This window comes from Leptodactylus fuscus, chromosome 4 (genome assembly GCF_031893055.1).
Source record: "Leptodactylus fuscus isolate aLepFus1 chromosome 4, aLepFus1.hap2, whole genome shotgun sequence".
Taxonomy (NCBI): Eukaryota; Metazoa; Chordata; class Amphibia; order Anura; family Leptodactylidae; genus Leptodactylus; species Leptodactylus fuscus.
In genome coordinates this window covers 175871978-175892458 of record NC_134268.1, presented here as the reverse complement: position 1 = coordinate 175892458, position 20481 = coordinate 175871978, and the positions used below count along the sequence as shown (strand labels likewise).

At 42.9% G+C, this 20481-nt stretch overlaps 1 protein-coding gene across 1 annotated transcript in view; it reads left to right on the top strand.

The window, feature by feature from the left end:
- The window catches only part of CHN2 (chimerin 2), a 251383-nt gene that overhangs the window by 213280 nt on the left and 17622 nt on the right, over positions 1-20481 (top strand). The window contains exons 9-10 of the mRNA XM_075271454.1: positions 7552-7725; positions 16255-16332. Coding sequence (XP_075127555.1) covers positions 7552-7725; positions 16255-16332 — 252 coding nt within the window. The remainder of the gene's footprint in view (positions 1-7551; positions 7726-16254; positions 16333-20481) is intronic.

Here is a 20481-nt window from a genome sequence, read left to right as displayed (position 1 = left end):
AGTATGGGGGAAGTACGGGAGAAATCTTGGAGATGGTTGTCTGAGGAGCGGATGAGAGCAGAGCGGAGTAGGAGGTCATTGGAGGATCTGAGGTTACGTGTGGGCAGGTAGCGGGAGATTAGTTCAGAGATGTATGGAGGGGACAGGTTGTGGATCGATTTGAATGTTAATGTTAGTAGCTTAAACACAATTCGCTGGGCTATAGGTAGCCAGTGGAGGGACTGGCAGAGGGGAGCAGCCAATGAAGATCGAGGGGTGAGGTGAATTAAGTGAGCAGCGCAGTTTAAGGTGGACTGGAGGGGGGCGAGGGTGTTAGCTGGGAGTCCATGGAGAAGGGTGTTGCAGTAGTCTAAGCGGGAGATTATGAGGGCATGGACGAGCATCTTAGTGGTTTCAGGGGTGAAGAAGGAGTGGATTCGGTGGATGTTCTTGAGTTGGAGGCGGCAGGAAGTGTTGAGGGTTTGAACGTGTGACTTGAAGGATAGGTCGGAGTCCAGGGTTACCAAAAGGCATCGGGCCTGTGGGACAGGGGTAATTGTGATTCCATTGAATTTGATAGATGGGCCAGGTGGAGGGGCCATATGGGGTGGGATGAAGATGATGAACTCTGTTTTCTCCATGTTGAGTTTGAGAAAACGGGAGGAGAGGAAGGAGGCTACAGCTGCTAAACAATCTGGAACTCTGGCCAGCAGGGAGGTAATGTCTGGTCCAGAGATGTATATTTGAGTGTCATCAGCATAACAGTGGTACTGGAAACCATGAGATTCTATGAGTTGGCCAAGGGTGTAGATGGAGAACAGGAGGGGTCCTAGGATGGAGCCTTGGGGGACACCTACAGAGAAAGGGCGAGGTGAGGAGGTGGTGTGTGAGTGGTAGACGCTGAATGTGCGGTCAGTGAGGTATGAGGAGATCCAGAAAAGGGCCAGGTCTGAGATACCAAGGGATGAGAGAATTTCTAATAGGAGGGAGTGGTCGACTGTGTCGAAGGCAGAGGAGAGGTCAAGGAGGAGAAGGACAAAGTAATGGTGCTTGGCTTTGGCGGTTAGAAGGTCATTAGGTTAGGGCAGTTTCAGTGGAGTGCCGGGGTCTGAAGCCTGACTGTAGTCTGTCAAAAAGCAGGTTGGATGAGAGATAGGAGGAGAGTTCGGAGTGGACGTGTTGCTCAAGCAGTTTTGAGGTGTACTGGAGCAGTGAGATGGGACGATAGTTGGCTGGGGAGGACGGGTCGAGGGACGGTTTCTTAAGTGTAGGTGTGACTGTGGCGTGTTTGAAGGCAGAGGGGAAGGATCCATTGGCTAGATATAGGTTGAAGAGATGGGTTAGGGCTGGAGTAATGAGTTCAGTGAGTTTGGGGATGAGATGTGACTGGATTGGGTCAAGTGTGCAGGAGGTGAGGTGGGATTTAGAGATTAGGGAGGAGATTTTTTCATCAGTGATGGTGGAGAAACAGGTCATCATAAAAAAAAAAAATCGGATTTTAAAAACGATCCTGAAATCTCAAGATCGGCTCAACCCCAGTGATTACACCCTAGTGATTAAAAAGTAGCTAGGCACTTACTAATAGCCCTACATTGTAAATAAACACTGTTTTCCATCCCCAGCAACCAGACAATATTGTCTATGAATTCCCTATGAGCAGGAGTCTGAGTATCCAACCAATGTTTGGAAATACGTTTTTGGGCCATCTATAGTAATCTGGCTTCAGTTATCTTACCAGCTTCACTGATTGACACGTCATCTACGTAGCCCAAGTTACCCACTGGTGGTGGTGGGGAGGGGGAATATCGACAGCATAGACCCTGCTGACAGCAGTAACAACATAATTGTTCCCGCTTTGTGAATGCCCAAATGATATTAAGAAAATCAACTGTATAGCATTGACATCAGGTGCAGTACCCCTGTATCAAGGAGATATTTAGGCTTTCTATACACACAATGTAACAGGTACTAATAAGATATCCTTCATTCAATGATAACTGAGGTGTCCTCTCCATGATATGTTACCAAAGACTATCTTTTAAGAGTCTAATATCAAAACTTACATTTCTGTTCGGCTCTCTGTGGTCTATTTTATATTTGGAACCTTCATTGGGTGATGTTTGAGTCTTGATGCAAACCGGTCCTTGGACACACACACACTACATTGTCTGAACTATCTCCTTCAGTCCCATAAAGATTGAGGCCCCAAAGCATCATACATATATTACCTATGCTGGAAACTACTGATAAATATTGTTTACAGAATAAACCTTTTAGGGGCTTCTCAAATATGAAATAATAAACATCAGTGGGGCTCTGAGAAATGGGATCTCCTCCTATGTCTGAATGAATTGGTTCATAGCGGATCCCTTTGGCTATAATTGACCCTCATTGACTTGCATAGTTCAATGTAGCCAAGCAAGGATGGAGATTGAGGCTGGATATACACGCACAAACACACACACACACACACACACACACACACACACACACACCAGCGTCTTCCTTTATAAAATTGCTACAATAAAAACCACCCGGCCTCTTCTACAGTTTACCTGCAGCTCTCACTATATCCCTTCCACAACATTCAACTTCTGCATTGCAACGGTTGAAATCTGCAGGTAAAACTGACATTGCAAGTTTTTACACATGTGGATGGGTTTTGGTTAAACTTAAAATTGCCACAGCAATTTTCAATGGCTAACTCGTGGTGATAGAACCTTTATCCACAGGGCAATTGGAGTCCAAGATCCAGCATACAAACCTGTCAGTCGGATCCCTTTAAGCACGGATAATTGTCTTTTCCGTTGCAACCCTAAGAACACCATCGCCAAACATCAGCATTTGTGACTTTTCCAATTCCAATTTTATTGGATGAATAGCTACCAACCATAGAACTACTAGACCATTACATTGATGGCAGCTTAAGTGTCTTCTGTATGCGATGACAAGTCTGTGACATAAGTATTATGGATATCTGGGCTTATAAGATGCTTCATAAACCCAGATTGATGCCCTCCAGTATGTGCAGAGCGCACTGTCCATGTGATGATTCCGCTTCATTTAATCGAGGCTATCCTGGCAAATTAAAATTGTTTTCTTCCTAATTTAAAGATGCCCCCGAGGTTTCTGTGCCAGTCATTGATGTGTAATTGGATGAAAGGGTTCTTCAAGTTCATCATTATTTTGTAGCCCTTGGTTAGATTCATCTGCCGAAAAAACACATGATTTAGTTCTGCCAGTCCTGGTTGTATGCTAAAGCCTTTAGACCCTTCCTTATGAAATATTCACACTAAAAAAGCCATACTGTCTGCTCAGTTATAGGTCTATTTAACCCAAAGTTACAAATCTTGATTTATAAATTTAAAGTTTTGTATATGACAGTAGTGTATGGAACAGTATATGAAATATGTGCTACAGACAGTAGTGTATGGCACAGTATCCTATTAATATTATAAATGTGAAAGTTTGTGAGTTTGGATGTTTGTGGCTTTGGCTTTTCGGATGTTTGTTAGTCAATCACGCAAAACCCGCTTGACCGATTTGGCTGAAATTTTCCACAAACATAGTTAATACACCCCATTGCGCAATAGGCTACTTTTCGTCACAATAGCGCACATACGTTTTTCCCAGGACCCCCACAAACCCCAAACTCACATCACCATCTCTGCAATCTCACACACTTTGGACCATAGCAAGCCACAAAATTCCTATTGCCCTCTGCAGCCTCGCCCCTAACCCCACACAATCACATATACAGATACTTTACCACTTTGCCCCTCACCTTAACGATACTCCAGGAGGCTCTCTTTAACGCTCCGGAGCAGCCATGTTTGCCAACCCCCACCGCTCTGACAATCCGCGACACCGCCCACCCATGTCAATACCCCTAGGAGGTCTAATAAATGCAAAAAAAAAAGTTTAAAAAAAGTAAAAAAAATATTAAAAACAAACAAAAAAAAGTATTAAAAATTCAAATCACCCCCCTTTCCTTAGAACACATATAAAAGTAGTTAAAAACTGTGAAACACATACATGTTAGGTATCCCCGCGTCCAAAATCGCCCGCTCTACAAAGCTATACAAATATTTTTCCTGTTTGGTAAACGCCGTAGCGGGAAAAATGGTCAAAAGTGCCAAACCGCCGTTTTTTCACTGTTTTGATTCTGATAAAAATTTGAATAAAAAGTGATCAAAGCAATAACATTTCCCGAAAATGGTAGAACTACAAAGTACACCCAGTCCCTCAAAAAAAGATGCCATATACATCCTCGTACATGCACGTCTAAAAAAGTTACGGCTGTCGGAATATGGCGACTTTTCAAAAAAAAATTTTTTAACAGTTTTGGATTTGTTTTTAAGGGCTCAAAATGTAACTAAAACCATATAAATTTGGTATCCCCGGAATCGTAACGAAACACAGAATACAGGGGACATGTCATTTTGGTTGCACAGTGAACGCCGTAAAACCAAAGCCCGTAACAAAGTCGCAGAAATGCATTTTTTCTTGAAATCCACCCCATTTTGAATTTTTTCCCTGCTTCCCAGTACATTATATAGAATAATTAATGGTGGCATCATGAAGAAAAATTTGTCCCGCAAAAATTAAGACCTCATATGGCTCTGGGAGCGGAGAAATAAAAAAGTTATGGGGTTTAGAAGGAGGGGAGTCAAAAACGAAAATCAAAAAATGCCATCGGCGGGAAAGGGTTAACTTCAAAGTCACTATGTAAAGTTTCTCACAACACCGTATATATAGCAGCTCAAATACAAAGTAACTTCTACACAAAAGTCTCATGTATTCTCTGAATTACAGAAAAAACAAGATACAAACTTACATTTCATATCCCATACCTTATACACAGTACGAAAACCTTACCTGCGCCTGTATATACCCACTGCTACAATCACCGCAGACGAAGTCGCGGGTACCAGCTAGTATGAACTATATACCACAGACAGTAGTGTATGGTACGGTATATAAACTATAGAGTATATGTACACTTTCATAAACCTGTCTTGTAAACAGGCTTATATGCAGGACATTTTCCTCTGATGATTTTCTATGAAAACGGCAAATGAGTCTACAATGGAGACATCAGTGCAGAAGTGAACGTAGCCTTAATTAGATTTGTTGTTTTCGGTTCCCCAGTGTCAGATTAGATTGTCAGCCATGATGGAATTGCTATTGGTTGTCACAATGTCCACTTTTCCTTTTGTATTATTATTTTCCAGTGTAGACGATATTTTCCCGTATTGTAAGTACTTATAATCTTATTGCTGGCTGCTACACGGGAAATGATGCCCCCGGAGTCAATGGCTATCTGCTGCATACTTAAATTTCAGGGAGTTTCTGATAACCCAATGTCAGGGTTAGTTTGGGTGAGTTGCTGCCCTGACATTGGGTTATATGTCTGAAATCAAAAATTTTGGTTGGTCCTTCTCTCTCCCAGCATATGCTGAGTAAGGAAAGACGGGATGAAGAGCAGATCTGTGAAAATTGGCAAAATCAACTAACCTTTTAGTAAGGTGTATGGCCAGCGTTAGTTTTGTAAGGAGTCGGTATTATATACATGTAGTAGTCAGAGTAGGGTAGACATATATGGCTTATATCTTACTCCCTTGGTAGGCTTGTTGTGTTTTGGGTTTTATTCATACAGTTTACCTGGGTTACCCCATTCACATTACATGGTTGGCCAAACCATTGACTCCTATACATTCAGCTGATACGCACCTTATACTCATCTATCCTGCTTTAGAGTAACTTCCCCACAATGTCGGTGAACATACAGTGCTGCCAGTAATGGAGGCTATACTCTGCTACCTACCCCTTGGCATTAGTCTTACAGACATATTAATGAGAACCTCCACTTTGCCAATTACTAAGTTTACAAGTATTTATTGCCGTAGTTCTAGCATTTACGGTACACTACACACATGGGAATTTGTATTTGGAGCCAAACTTTTGTACGTCTATCTTTGGCTTTTCTATAAAAGTCTGCGCTGACTTTTTAATGTTTCATCTGCTGACATATTTGAGCCAATGTATAAATCAACACTTCTCAAGAACTCCCATCTCAAGTATAAGGAAACAAGTTTTATTTGGCTGCAAAGAATCACATAACACAACTCAACTGGATGTGATCATGAACCTGATGTGGTGCCAGCGCCGATTAGCGTCATACATCTGTGCCAGGCGTGCCAGGCATACATCCTTGTCTATTGCTTCAATCTACTTTTTTTTTTTTTAAATGGTTCATTTGTTAGGAAATAAGTATATGCCAAAAGCCAAATGTTTCCTCTGTAATCGCTCCCAGAGATCTAAGTTATGGAGTCAACATAAAGTATTAGACATAAGAGCTATTTATAGTATGCGTGCTGGATTCAGTACTTGTCACAGCTGAAGATATCTGATAAAGCTGTGGTCATGGGTGGGATGGTTTCTAATATAAAGCAGATTTCTGAAGACATTTTATTTGGAGATTTTCTGCTATTTTCTGAAAAGTGACATTATTACACAGCCTCCATACCAAAAATCTGGCCTCATCTTAATGCCTTGCACCCTAGTAATGGTAAGTCATGTTGGGATTGTTTAGTAGTATCTGACAAGTGACCAGGTGAATCCTCCAGTGGGCCCCTGAGCCAGGGTGGGCCACTAGCCCTTGTGTGCAGCACAATACACTGACTATACTGCACACACAGGCAGCATACAGCATATTAAACTGCTTATATTTCCATATAATAAACTGGGTAGAATCTTTAACAAACTACCCAATTTGTTAAAGTATAGACACGTAGACACAGAAGCAGCCAAACAGTCTCCTCACTTTCTGGGTTGTTGACTATCCATAATATTAAAAGGGCTTTAGAGAACTATGATATTGATCATCGCACCTTAGGATAGGTCCTCAGTATCAGAGGTTGGTCCAGCGCTTGTGTCAGCTCACTAAAGGGGCTGCAAGCTTTGTCTCTTCACTGTCTGGCATCATAATTCCAGCAAATCCCACATGGTTTAAACACCGTAGAAAAAACTGATGCGTTTTGCAGGCCCTGCAAAGGGACACTGGCAAATCCCATCCACACAGATTGCAGAAAAATAGGCGTAGCGGACACGCATCAATTTCTTAAACCGTTGCTGTTTTGGAAATCGCAGCATGTCAATTATACCTACGGTAAAGGCGGTTTGCCTGTAGGTTTAATGCAAGCAGAAAACCTCTGCGGACTTTGTGTGAAAAGTGCTGCAGGAAAAACCACAATGTTTTGCAGTTGTAGTTTTTTCTCGAAGCGCTTTTTTGATGTAGCAGCCATTAAACAAACATTCTTTGCACCACGTTCTTTTATTTTTTGCACCATTTTTGTTCTTTTAATGACTGCTACATCTGTACCGTATATGTATCTATATTTTTTTCTGTGTCCTATAACATAACTATAGCTATTAATATGTAACTTTTATTTTTTTTAGATTCTTGCATTTAATGTATTTTCGATGTCCATTGTTTTGATTTTGAGTTATTGTAGTTAACCCCTTGTGCTCATTCAGTCTTTGGCTAACTGCTTTGTTTCTGATTTGCAGACTGTGGGTTGAATGTACATAAACAGTGTTCTAAGCATGTGCCCAATGACTGCCAGCCAGATCTCAAGCGCATCAAGAAAGTGTACAGCTGTGACCTTACCACATTGGTGAAAGCACACAATACCCCAAGGCCAATGGTGGTGGACATGTGCATCCAAGAGATTGAAAGCAGAGGTTTGGAAAATAATTCTATTTGATTTACTTACATTTATTGCAATAATAATTCTGACTGTACTGTTTGTCTACTGAGATAATATACCGTATATACTCGAGTATAAGCCAAATTTTTAAGCACAGTTTTTGCACTGAAAAAGCCCCCCTCGGCTTACACTCGAGTCAAGCAAAAAAAAAAAAAAAAATTCCCCTTTCCCAGCACCCAGCAACTACTGCACCCAAAAACCATTTAAATTTTTTAAATTTTCCAGTAGCTGCTGCATTCCCCCCCCCCCCCCCCTCAGCTTATACTCGAGTCAATAAGTTTTCCCAGTTTTTTGTTGTAAAATTAGGGGGGTCAGCTTATACTCGGGTCGGCTTATACTCGAGTATATACGGGTAATACAACCTAATGTAGCCCAGAGGGCTTTACCACTAACTACGCCCAGAGGAAAGAAAATGTTACCAGCAAAATAAATAGAAATTCTTTACAGTAAGAGCAGTAAAACTATGGATGGATGTGGTGATGGTGGATTCATTGTGCAAGTTCAAAAAGGGTCTGGATTCTTTCTTGAATGGAAGAATGTTACCGGTTACGGGTTGATTTGGTAAAGACGAGTTGATCCAGAGTTTTATACTGATTGCCAGATGTGGTAAGGATTTTTTTCCCCTGAGATGGGACAATTGGCATCTGGATATACTCTATAGTGTTATAGGTTAGACTTGATGGACGTGTGTCTTCATCTCACCACATCTCCTATGTCACTCCAATGCATTGCATCATTAAAGAGCTCCACTGATTTAGTATCCTTGGGATTTTTACTCTAGTTCCCACCTCTCCTGAGCAATCATGACTGTTAGTTTTGGCAAAGTTATACTCTTTACTAGAGATGAGCGAACACTAAAATGTTCGAGGTTCGAAATTCGATTCGAACAGCCGCTCACTGTTCGAGTGTTCGAATGGGTTTCGAACCCCATTATAGTCTATGGGGAACATAAACTCGTTAAGGGGGAAACCCAAATTCGTGTCTGGAGGGTCACCAAGTCCACTATGACACCCCAGGAAATGATACCAACACCCTGGAATGACACTGGGACAGCAGGGGAAGCATGTCTGGGGGCATAAAAGTCACTTTATTTCATGGAAATCCCTGTCAGTTTGCGATTTTCGCAAGCTAACTTTTCCCCATAGAAATGCATTGGCCAGTGCTGATTGGCCAGAGTACGGAACTCGACCAATCAGCGCTGGCTCTGCTGGAGGAGGCGGAGTCTAAGATAGCTCCACACCAGTCTCCATTCAGGTCCGACCTTAGACTCCGCCTCCTCCGGCAGAGCCAGCGCTGATTGGCCGAAGGCTGGCCAATGCATTCCTATGCGAATGCAGACTTAGCAGTGCTGAGTCAGTTTTGCTCAACTACACATCTGATGCACACTCGGCACTGCTACATCAGATGTAGCAATCTGATGTAGCAGAGCCGAGGGTGCACTAGAACCCCTGTGCAAACTCAGTTCACGCTAATAGAATGCATTGGCCAGCGCTGATTGGCCAATGCATTCTATTAGCCCGATGAAGTAGAGCTGAATGTGTGTGCTAAGCACACTCATTCAGCACTGCTTCATCACGCCAATACAATGCATTAGCCAGTGCTGATTGGCCAGAGTACGGAATTCGGCCAATCAGCGCTGGCTCTGCTGGAGGAGGCGGAGTCTAAGGTCGGACCTGAATGGAGACTGGTGTGGAGCGATCTTAGACTCCGCCTCCTCCAGCAGAGCCAGCGCTGATTGGCCGAATTCCGTACTCTGGCCAATCAGCACTGGCTAATGCATTGTATTGGCGTGATGAAGCAGTGCTGAATGTGTGTGCTTAGCACACACATTCAGCTCTACTTCATCGGGCTAATAGAATGCATTGGCCAATCAGCGCTGGCCAATGCATTCTATTAGCGTGAACTGAGTTTGCACAGGGGTTCTAGTGCACCCTCGGCTCTGCTACATCAGATTGCTACATCTGATGTAGCAGTGCCGAGTGTGCATCAGATGTGTAGTTGAGTAAAACTGACTCAGCACTGCTAAGTCTGCATTCGCATAGGAATGCATTGGCCAGCCTTCGGCCAATCAGCGCTGGCTCTGCCGGAGGAGGCGGAGTCTAAGGTCGGACCTGAATGGAGACTGGTGTGGAGCGATCTTAGACTCCGCCTCCTCCAGCAGAGCCAGCGCTGATTGGTCGAGTTCCGTACTCTGGCCAATCAGCGCTGGCCAATGCATTCTATTAGCCCGATGAAGTAGAGCTGAATGTGTGTGCTTAGCACACACATTCAGCTCTACTTCATCAGGCTAATAGAATACATTGGCCAATCAGCGCTGGCCAATGCATTCTATTAGCTTGATGAAGCAGAGTGTGCACAAGGGTTCAAGCGCACCCTCGGCTCTGATGTAGCAGAGCTGAGGGTGCACAAGGGTTCAAGTGCACCCTCGGCTCTCCTACATCAGAGCCGAGGGTGCGCTTGAACCCTTGTGCAGCCTCGGCTCTGCTACATCAGAGCCGAGGGTGCGCTTGAACCCTTGTGCACACTCTGCTTCATCAAGCTAATAGAATGCATTGGCCAGCACTGATTGGCCAGAGTACGGAATTCGGCCAATCAGCGCTGGCCAATGCATCCCTATGGGAAAAAGTTTATCTCACAAAAATCACAATTACACACCCGATAGAGCCCCAAAAAGTTATTTTTAATAACATTCCCCCCTAAATAAAGGTTATCCCTAGCTATCCCTGCCTGTACAGCTATCCCTGTCTCATAGTCACAAAGTTCACATTCTCATATGACCCGGATTTGAAATCCACTATTCGTCTAAAATGGAGGTCACCTGATTTCGGCAGCCAATTACTTTTTCCAATTTTTTTCAATGCCCCCGGTGTCGTAGTTCCTGTCCCACCTCCCCTGCGCTGTTATTGGTGCAAAAAAGGCGCCAGGGAAGGTGGGAGGGGAATCGAATTTTGGCGCACTTTACCACGTGGTGTTCGATTCGATTCGAACATGGCGAACACCCTGATATCCGATCGAACATGTGTTCGATAGAACACTGTTCGCTCATCTCTACTCTTTACTGTCAGGTAAGCGGTTCTAGCTGGACAGTTTGGGTCCATCCACCTGACAGTAGAGAACATAATTCTGCTGAAACTAATATATATGATTGTTGGATGAAAAGAGCTAGAGAAAAAAGTTACAACTGTGCCAGAATCAGTAAGGCGACACCTATTGTAATGGCTGGGGTTGGTGGAGGTAGTGAAAGGCAGTGAATATTTTAACAGGCAATGCAATTTATAATAATCTGTATGTGTGACAAACCTCTTACATGTCTGTCACTTGGGTAGTGCTCCTAAACGGTGGCTAAGAGGCTACATGTTGGCCTCTGACCCCTCTCATGTGACTCCTTAGCTGGTATTAGTTCTGCTTTTATGTCCAAATGGCATACTATGTCATAGAACCACTGAAGCTGAGCAATACAGTCAAATCCATATCATGGGAAGTTAATACTAATAAAGTGTACACTTATCCATGAAGACTTTTCTGTAACCATTGCAAATTGTTTGCTATAGAAAAATGCTGGTGGAAACAGCTTCATACACTGCCTGTTTAATGTTAACCATCATATAATCTTACTAGATACTGTATGAGGAAGGTATTCTACCCTAAAAGCATTATATCTGTACATCTAGCATTAGAGTCCATAAGGTGACAACAGGCCGTCACAAATCCTGTGCACTGACATACATATTTCGTGACCTAGGCTTTACCATGTATATGAGCCCTGTATACAGGAAGACAGTGTTTGTAATCTGTGAGACTATCCCTGGAGATGAGGGATCATTGACAAATATCAGTATTTGTTAACGAAACCCTTATATACACCTTAACATAAAAGAACAAGACCTCCAGATACTGAACAGGTCTGTGAGACAGTAACTTACAATAAGGTTACTACTAGAGATGAGTAATTTTTTCCAAAATTCAATTCGTCAGTTTTGCCGAATTTTCTGATACAATTTGATCCGAATTAATTCGGGGTGAATCACGTTAAAAAACCCACAGCTATTTCCTGGCTGCAGAAGGCCTGTATAATGCTGCAGAACACTATGCCTTGCAGTAATATACATAGGGAGTCTGCTGTGGTTTTTAGTGATGTCCCACTAGGGGACCTGAACCAGTTATGCACTGATCGCTGGTTCAGCACTATAGACTGTAATTCATATGTATTGCAGTGAGTAGAGGAAGGCGCATAGGCTGACTTCCTCACTTCTGGGCAGGGTCAACCAGGTACTGGGAGTTACTAGCAGCCTGGAGTCACTGGCCAGACCCCAGGCTGCAAAAGATGCATATCTGTACCCCCGATCTCGCCGAAGGGGGTCATATAGCATGGCGGAACCCCTTGGATGCCATAGTCATGTTTGATCACGGCATCCAAGGGGTTACAACCCCCCAATCAGAGCTGTGCTCTGACCAGCATTTATGAAGCAGGGTGTTAGCTGTCAGTTACAGCTAACACCCACTCCCAATGCCGTGGGCAGTCACAAAGGGGTTAAAGGGCTGCAACATCACAGGGCTGACTGGCTGCGGATTGGCTGCACGCATGGCATTATGGGTGGTTCCACATTACCAGAGATACTTGCCCCATGTCCTAACATGTGCAGCAGCCATTTTAGGAAAAAATTAGATTCATTACCAGGGAGCGTTAGGAAATCCGGATTAGATGGCAATCGAATATTTCCTGAAATTTGGATTGAATTCCACTTTGTCAGCTTCGATTCGCTCATCTCTAGTTACTACAACAAATCCTTTAACCTTACCCATCTGTCACACTTTTTAGGCCCCACCAGTGATTTCTTTATGACTTGTGCCTGAATTCATCTCATGTTATAAATCATTGTGACATTAATACATGTGTCCCAGCCATCACTATAACATAGCGTCTAAGGGAGAGTCTTAAAAGTGCAGCAAACAATTATAGCTGGGAAAAGCAAACATGCAGTATGATTTACAGCCAAACTGTGACTTTTTTTCAGTACAAATACTTTTCATAGGAAAAAATAAAGATTAACATTTTTGCTGTATTGTGTAACTGGGCCTATTGTTGCTCAGTTTTGGACTTCAAACACTTCTATAACTCTAGTGTAAGCAAAACCTTGAATACTGGGGATGTTCTACTTCTTAGAATATTGCACATTTATTAGTACTTGGCACATATAGTGCAAATCAACTAAAGTCCTATTCAGAATAACTTCTAGTTACATTAAGGCTAAGGCCCCACATAGCGTCCCACAGCATACTGTGGCGGCAACACATTGAGGTTTTTCCACTGCACTTTTTAGAGAAAGGAAACCTCTGCGGACTTTCTGCCTTATACCTATAGGCAAACTGCCAGCATTTCCGTACATATAATTTACATGCCGCGGTTTCCAAAACGGCAACAGTTTTGGAAGTCGCAGCGTGTCCATGGTGCGTATTTTCCTGAATTGTGGGGATGGGGTTCACTAGAATCCCATCCGCTACACTGTGACTGTGACACGCCAGCTTTTTTTTTCTGCAACTTTTATGCCACATGGGGCCCTGGCCTATAGATGTATTCCTATCTTACACATTTCTGGTATACCCACAGGATACACACTGTGTACATGATAGATGCAACCTCTACATTGTATTGAATCGATGAATTGTATAATAACCTCTCCATTGAATTCAGTGGGGAAAATCAGTCACTGTGGATTTATCAATCCCTTTACACCAAAAAATTGGCATAGAGATTTGATGTTGTGGTGCACATATGGCACAAAGCTCTTTTAGGGGCCTTACCCGACACACTGTAAATATGGGTGGGATGCGGACACCTTAACCCAACAAGTTTATTCATTTATTCCGATTCATCAGTTTTCTGGCATGAATTATAATGGAAATATACTCTGTCATAGATTTCCATTCTGGATCGGGGGCGTATGACTGATATATGAAGAGGCCACAGCCTCTTTGTAAATCTTTCATTCCCTGCTCTCGTTGGAGCCTTTATTAAGATGGGCATACGTTATACCAGTCTCAATAAACCTGCACCTGTGTATTGGCGAAGAGAGGTGACATGACCACGGCTACCTTGAAATAGTTATGCACCAAACATATTTATTCTCTGTCAAAGAAAAAGCAGAAAATAGCCAGCGCTGTTATAACTAGATATAGAATACAGAGGCTTTTGGCACTTTGGTGCTCTGTAGCAAAACACCATCAACCAATCCAAGAAACTAGAACAGCTGCGGCACTCGCCATAAAAAGTCCATTTCATTTACACTTCATCTATTACAATACGTCGTACATTTGGCTTGTATGTGAGTAAAGACGGCAGCAATGCGACTGAATTCCCTGTTGGACAGAGACGTGCCCAAGCTCCCATTCACTTCAATGAGAAGGCCACAAATATCCAAATACTGTATTTCCCTTGAAATGTCCTGGATTTTTATGGACATGTTTTATTGCTTTGATTCTTATACGTGATATATATATTTGACAATCTGATGGGCTGCTTACAGTATACTGCGATAACACACTGACCAATATTAGTTGTAGATTATTAGTATATGATTGAGTCACCATTGCTCCTGAAAACTGAAAAGGACATTATTCAAAGAGCCCATAGACTTGTCCTGCTAAAGACAGGAGCACAGAAAAAGACAAACCCTGAAGTTGGCACAGGGATATCATACGCCTGTAATATGTAATATGCCTGACAAAGCATCTCATCAGCATCTGGTATACATTAGACTGTGGGCTGCACAGGAATCCCTGTGGTGCCCATGGTGGACTCCAGCCCTGTTCAGCTGTCTTGTGGTTCCTAGCAGAACACTGACATTAGACATAGCAAAAGACTTGTATCGTCACTTATATCATTTTCCAGCTCAGCTCACAATATATGTAAGGAGACTGACTGTGCCTGCTTGAATGCAGTATTGGTAATATCTGTAGAGAGGTTGGATATAAATATAGAGCAGGTCTATAGATTAGAGGACCAGGACGTATAGACTAGGTCAGCTTCATTGTAAAATATGCAGTGGATCAGGAACATGGTTTAGGTACATAAAACTAAGTCATACACTGGATCTGTCAGGTCGGGTCTATACACTCATGGGTTGCACCTGATATACCACCATAAACTCATAAACTTGCTAACTCACTGCAGATATGTCACACCAAAGTCTATGCGGTTTTGGATGGTTTTGCTGCTGTGATTTGCAGAGGAACTCGTGCAGGATTTCCCTGAGAACCTTACTGATCACTGCTTTCAGTCATTGAATAAGATCCTCTAGTGTTTTCTTTCAGTGTTACAAGGGAAAGGGCTCTGCAATGTGTGAGGTTACGTCTATGGCCTTGAAGGAGTGCATGTAGAATAAAGCAGTTCTTATCATCTTTGCCGTGTTGCTGTATTACACCATGTCATGTGGATTTCATGTGGCAGACGCTTCTTCCTCCATGGAAGTTTTAATATTGTTAAAATATCCTTGAAACGGCTGTCTGTGGATGGGCCCCTCGTCCTTTTTGGAGGAGTTATTGTGGCTCTGTTTTATTCTCAGACTTTTCCATAAGGTTCCAGGAAATCCAGCATTGGTCTATAGGGTGCTACCTTCCAAAAGGTGATGCTAGAGCAAGTTACCTTACACCACCATGGAGGACTTTGATTATTCTTTTCCCAGAAGTTTTATCAGGCCGTGAATGGTATAATAAGATCCCATACACTGCAATTTGACATGTCCTTAAGGAGGCATACCCCCCCCCCCCTCACGAATTAATACAGTCGTGTTCAAACACTTTTCATTGTACAGTGAATAACCTTTATTTGCAGAAACGGTAAATTCCTTTCAAGCATGGTTCACACAATGTTATTGGCCCTTGCTCTGAGTATACACAAGGAATCGCTCCTGATACGCACGCTAAGCGTATGTATATGGTTCTGTTAACCCAATGGAGGTCAAATGAGTGACTGTATACAGAATAACACACAAAAAAATGTATGGAATAACATTGTAGGGTGTGGTGCTCCGTACAACATTATCCAGTAAAAAAAATCTGCACTTATGGATGATGGATGTCACTATATGCCAAGAGCGTTTCCTGGAATATACATCAAATGGAGGCCATTAATGTAATATAAACAGGGCCTAGGTCAACAGATCTACAATTACCATATTGTTAAGAACATCTTGTGACCCAGGAACAAAAAAAAAAACCGACTGGTGTAGAGATTAGACAATAATAAGCATTAGAAGGGGGTCTTGTGCGATGGTATATATTATCTTTATGGCACTGTTTGTTACATGTGGCTCTTATGTCTTTGTATAAGATGCTGTATGTTTATTACACTGATGCAAATGTTTGTCTTGTAATAAAAGAGGACACAGATGTAAACCCAAGCACAAAAACTGAAGCCTGACGTCTGGGCTCTGCTTACGTTGCACATACTTGTTCTAGTATATGAAGAGTTTATTTACATCTCATTTTATTATATTATTTTTAGGCTTAAAGTCAGAAGGTCTATACCGAGTCTCGGGTTTTACTGAGCATATTGAAGATGTCAAAATGGCCTTTGATCGAGGTGAGCTTATTGTCAATGTCGGTAGTTTGTGTGGGCCAATATATTTTAGGTACCTGACAAAAAACGGGGTAAATGTGTAAATTGCAACCAAATACTTAGATAGACTCCCCCATTTGTCCCATAAGATCTGAGCTCTGAATTTAGAGGTTTGGTGACATTTAAAAGTCATCACACATGAACACAAAGGTAAGTACAGTATGTTATGTATTACAGTTTGATATTTAGGGTTGTGTGTGGGTTTGTGTTTGTGGATCTCATACAATGGTGTGAATGGGTAGACCTGTTTTCTGCTTGTACGTTTTTTCTATGTTGCTGTATTTATTGTTTATAGTGTGTTCTTATGTTTTATATTTTTATAATAAAATAAATACAGTATAATATATCAGAAATAAACTAAAGCAAAACTAAAACTCCCAGCATACCCGGATATCCAGTGGATTGCAACATGCCCCATCCTTTTGTTCCCAGGGTAATAAGGCTGAAGTCACACTAGGTTTCTGTGACCGTTTGGGATTCCGTCCCCCATTCCGCTTGAAAAACGTGGAGAGAAAAGTCTTGCAAGCAGACCTTTTCTCTCTGCAATTTTCGGGCTGAACCCGATGGACCCCATTATAGTCTAAGGCAGGGGTCGGCAACCCCTGGCACGCGTGCCAAGAGTGGCACGCGAGGCATATTTTGCTGGCACGGCAGCCAGCCCGCAACTTTCATACACTAATTGAGAGAGAGCGTCCCTTCAGTGCTCTGGTAGAGCTGAGGTGTAGGACACGCCCCCTTCTCTCACTGCCCACCAATCAAAGGTGAGCCTCTCACTGCACAGGATAAGGGCTTCCTGGACCTGCTGCTACACGTGAGGAGCTCCTGCCGTCTGCAGCCCTGAGGAGGAGAGGAAGCAAAGTGAAAGTAAAAACACCAGGTACGTGTGTTACTAACTATTCTCATTACTGTCAGGCATTTGGGGTGATTACTTTAGTTTTAATAACTAAATTTGCCTCACATTAATAGCAGTTAACCCCATCATGTCCCTCACATTAACCCTGTGTGGCTCACATAAGGGTTACTGATATGTGAGACATATGGGGATACTAATAAAGGACCTATATAATGAAGATATTCACTTATTACCTCCATATGTCTCACATATCAGTGTCCCTTGCTGGTTTTTTTGAGCCGAAGCCAGGAGTAGATTGAGCAGGAGGGAGACGTATAAGAAGCTTCCTATATATTTCCTGTTCCTTTTCTAGCCATTCTTGGCTTTGACGGAAAAAAAACGCAGCTAAATCTGCAATAAAAAAGCTGCATTTTTGTAATGTGGGGCCTCAGCCTTAGTGTGATTCTATTGGGTGGTGACACTGTAACTAGATGCAATTATAGCCAAATCCAGTTCCTGGGCACCAGTGCATTCACTTTGTTGAAAGTGTGACACCCATTAATTCCTGGCTGGGGTTTTGCTGTTACTGCACCGCTAGGAACTAAAAGTGACTGAAATTAATCTGTGTTTCACTTAGGGAGCGTTCACACTACCGTCGGTGTCCGACAGCTAGTGTCCACTGCCACAGGTATGAGCTTACTCTGCTCCCAGTCACATACATTACCACTAATTGTGGGTTACGCATGTACTTACATTGCTTCTAAAGGAAAAGAACATGTGTATCCAGGCAAATAGTGGTAAGTGCATGTGGCTGGGAGCACAGAATGACAGCACCCCTATGTTGTGGTTTGTGCTATATGACTTTAGTGTAGGTGTCGTCAGCTTTACAATTATTGCCCGGCACTCCGAGGACCTCATCTTTGATTTTTTAATTTAAATCGGCACGCCGAACAAAAAAGGTTGCCTACCCCTGGTCTAAGGGATCTGTGGTTTCAATGGGTAACTCTTTTTTAAGCGGATTGGGTTTCCGGTTTTCGAGTCCCCAAGCAGACGGAACGGAAGTGTGAATCTTAGTGTAAGATGTTGACAGATGTGTCTGACCATGCCTTTTTCCCTCTCCAAACATGGAGACAGGTGGGGGTCACGAAAGATACTCAAGTTGTCAGTCAAACGAGTGTTTGGCAGACCTCTACACTATGTGATCAAAAGTATCCAGACACCCCCAAAAACATACGTTTTTCCTATTAGGTGCATTGTGCTGCCCCCTACTGCCAGGTACTCCATATCAGCGACCTCAGTAGACATTAGACATCGTGAGAGAGCAGAATGGAGCACTCCGCGAAACTCACAGACTTCAAATGTGGTCAGGTGATTGGGTGCCACACATCACGCAGGTCAATGCCAAACGACGCCTCACTTGGTGTAAGGAGCGTAAACATTGGACAACTGAACAGTGGAAAAACGTTTTGTGGAGTGACGAATCGCGGTACACAATGTGGCGATCCGATGGCAGGGTGTGGGTATGGCGAATGCCCGGTGAACGTCATCTGGCAGCGTGTGTAGGGCAAACAGTAAAATTCGGAGGCGGTGGTGTTATGGTGTGGTCGTGTTTTTCATGGAGGGGGCTTGCACCCCTTGTTGTTTTGCGTGGCACTATCACAGCACAGGCCTACATTGATGTTTTAAACACCTTCTTGCTTCCCACTGTTGAAGAGCAATTCAGGGATGGCGATTGCATCTTTCAATACGATCGAGCACCTGTTCATACTGCACGGCCTGTGGCGGAGTGGTTACACGACAATAACATCTCTGTAATGGACTGGCCTGCACAGAGTCCTGACTTGAATTCCATAGAACACCTTTGGGATGTTTTGGAATGCGGACTTCGTGCCAGGCCTCACCGACCTACATCGATACCTCTCCTCAGTGCAGCACTCTGTGAAGAATGGGCTGCCATTCCCCAAGAAACCTTCCAGGACCTGATTGAACGTATGCCTGCGAGAGTGGAAGCTGTCATCAATGCTAAGGGTGGGCCGACACCATATTGAACTCCGGCATTACCGATGGAGGGCGTCACGAACTTGTATGTCATTTTCAGCCAGGTGTCCGGATACTTTTGATCACATAGTGTATCTAAAGTGTATGGCCAGGGTGAGATTGAAAATGAGTTTCTGAACTAGCACATTTTTCATGGCTGTCAAATATATATACAGAATATAAAAAAAACATGAGAAAAAATTGCTTTGGAAAATTTGTCCGATGCAATGAACTTGTTGCTTTCCCAAATGCAGTAGAACATGTTATTATTTTCCATGATGACTAAAAATGTTCCATTAATATTTTATATTAAAAATAACACTCAATCTAATATTATCAGCAGGATGGGAAAGCGGCCGGGGATTCAATTTCAGCAGCACAATGTGTATTGCAGTCTGTTCATTGGAGCTGAAAGTTTGGAAAGGGCTCTGTGATGTTGTAATCAATCCTGATACCACAAATAAGATGTCGCCCTAAAATATTCATGTACATGGCTGCTGGGAAAATGGTTTTGGGTTTCACAAGGAGCTGTGGCTTTTCATAAAGTAAAACCTAATCATATTACCTGCATAGTCATAAAAGAACCTCCACCCCGGACCTCCACCCAGCTGCAGATTCTTCCAATTTTCGGCAGTGGCCAGATTCACGGATGTAATACAACCACATTTTAGCTCCTGCATGTGGCCCTAACACATAGCACCCAGATTATTTGCCCCCTTCCCCCAGGTTTTTACTAAACTGGCCTGTATATTTGACACTTGGGTTCAAAATAAAGTGGTTTAGGTGAGATGGAACCAGTTACCTTGAGACCCCGTAGGAAAATCTGGAAGGTTCTCAAGACAATGCTGGGTTCTGATGACACACTCCCTTTAATTTATTGTCATGGTAAAGTTGTATTTCCATCCCCACATCTAAGGCATATCTACCAGATATATCATAAATGTGTGATAGATGTGATTCCCAGCTTTGGGATCTGTACTTATCTTGCAAATGGGTGTCTTTGACCCCCTTCTCGTAGGTGCTAGCAATGGAATACAGTATTTGGTGAGCAAGTACAGCTCCCTCCATATATTTCTCTCCAGTAGAATTATAGGTGTGACTGAAAGGTGCCGTACATCAAACTTTCCATTCATACAGTCCAGGAAACATGGAAACAGGGGACCCCTATAAATATCAGATGTTTATATCATATTCTGTGGATATGCCATAAATATGTAACATTGGAATACCCCTTAACTTTGCTA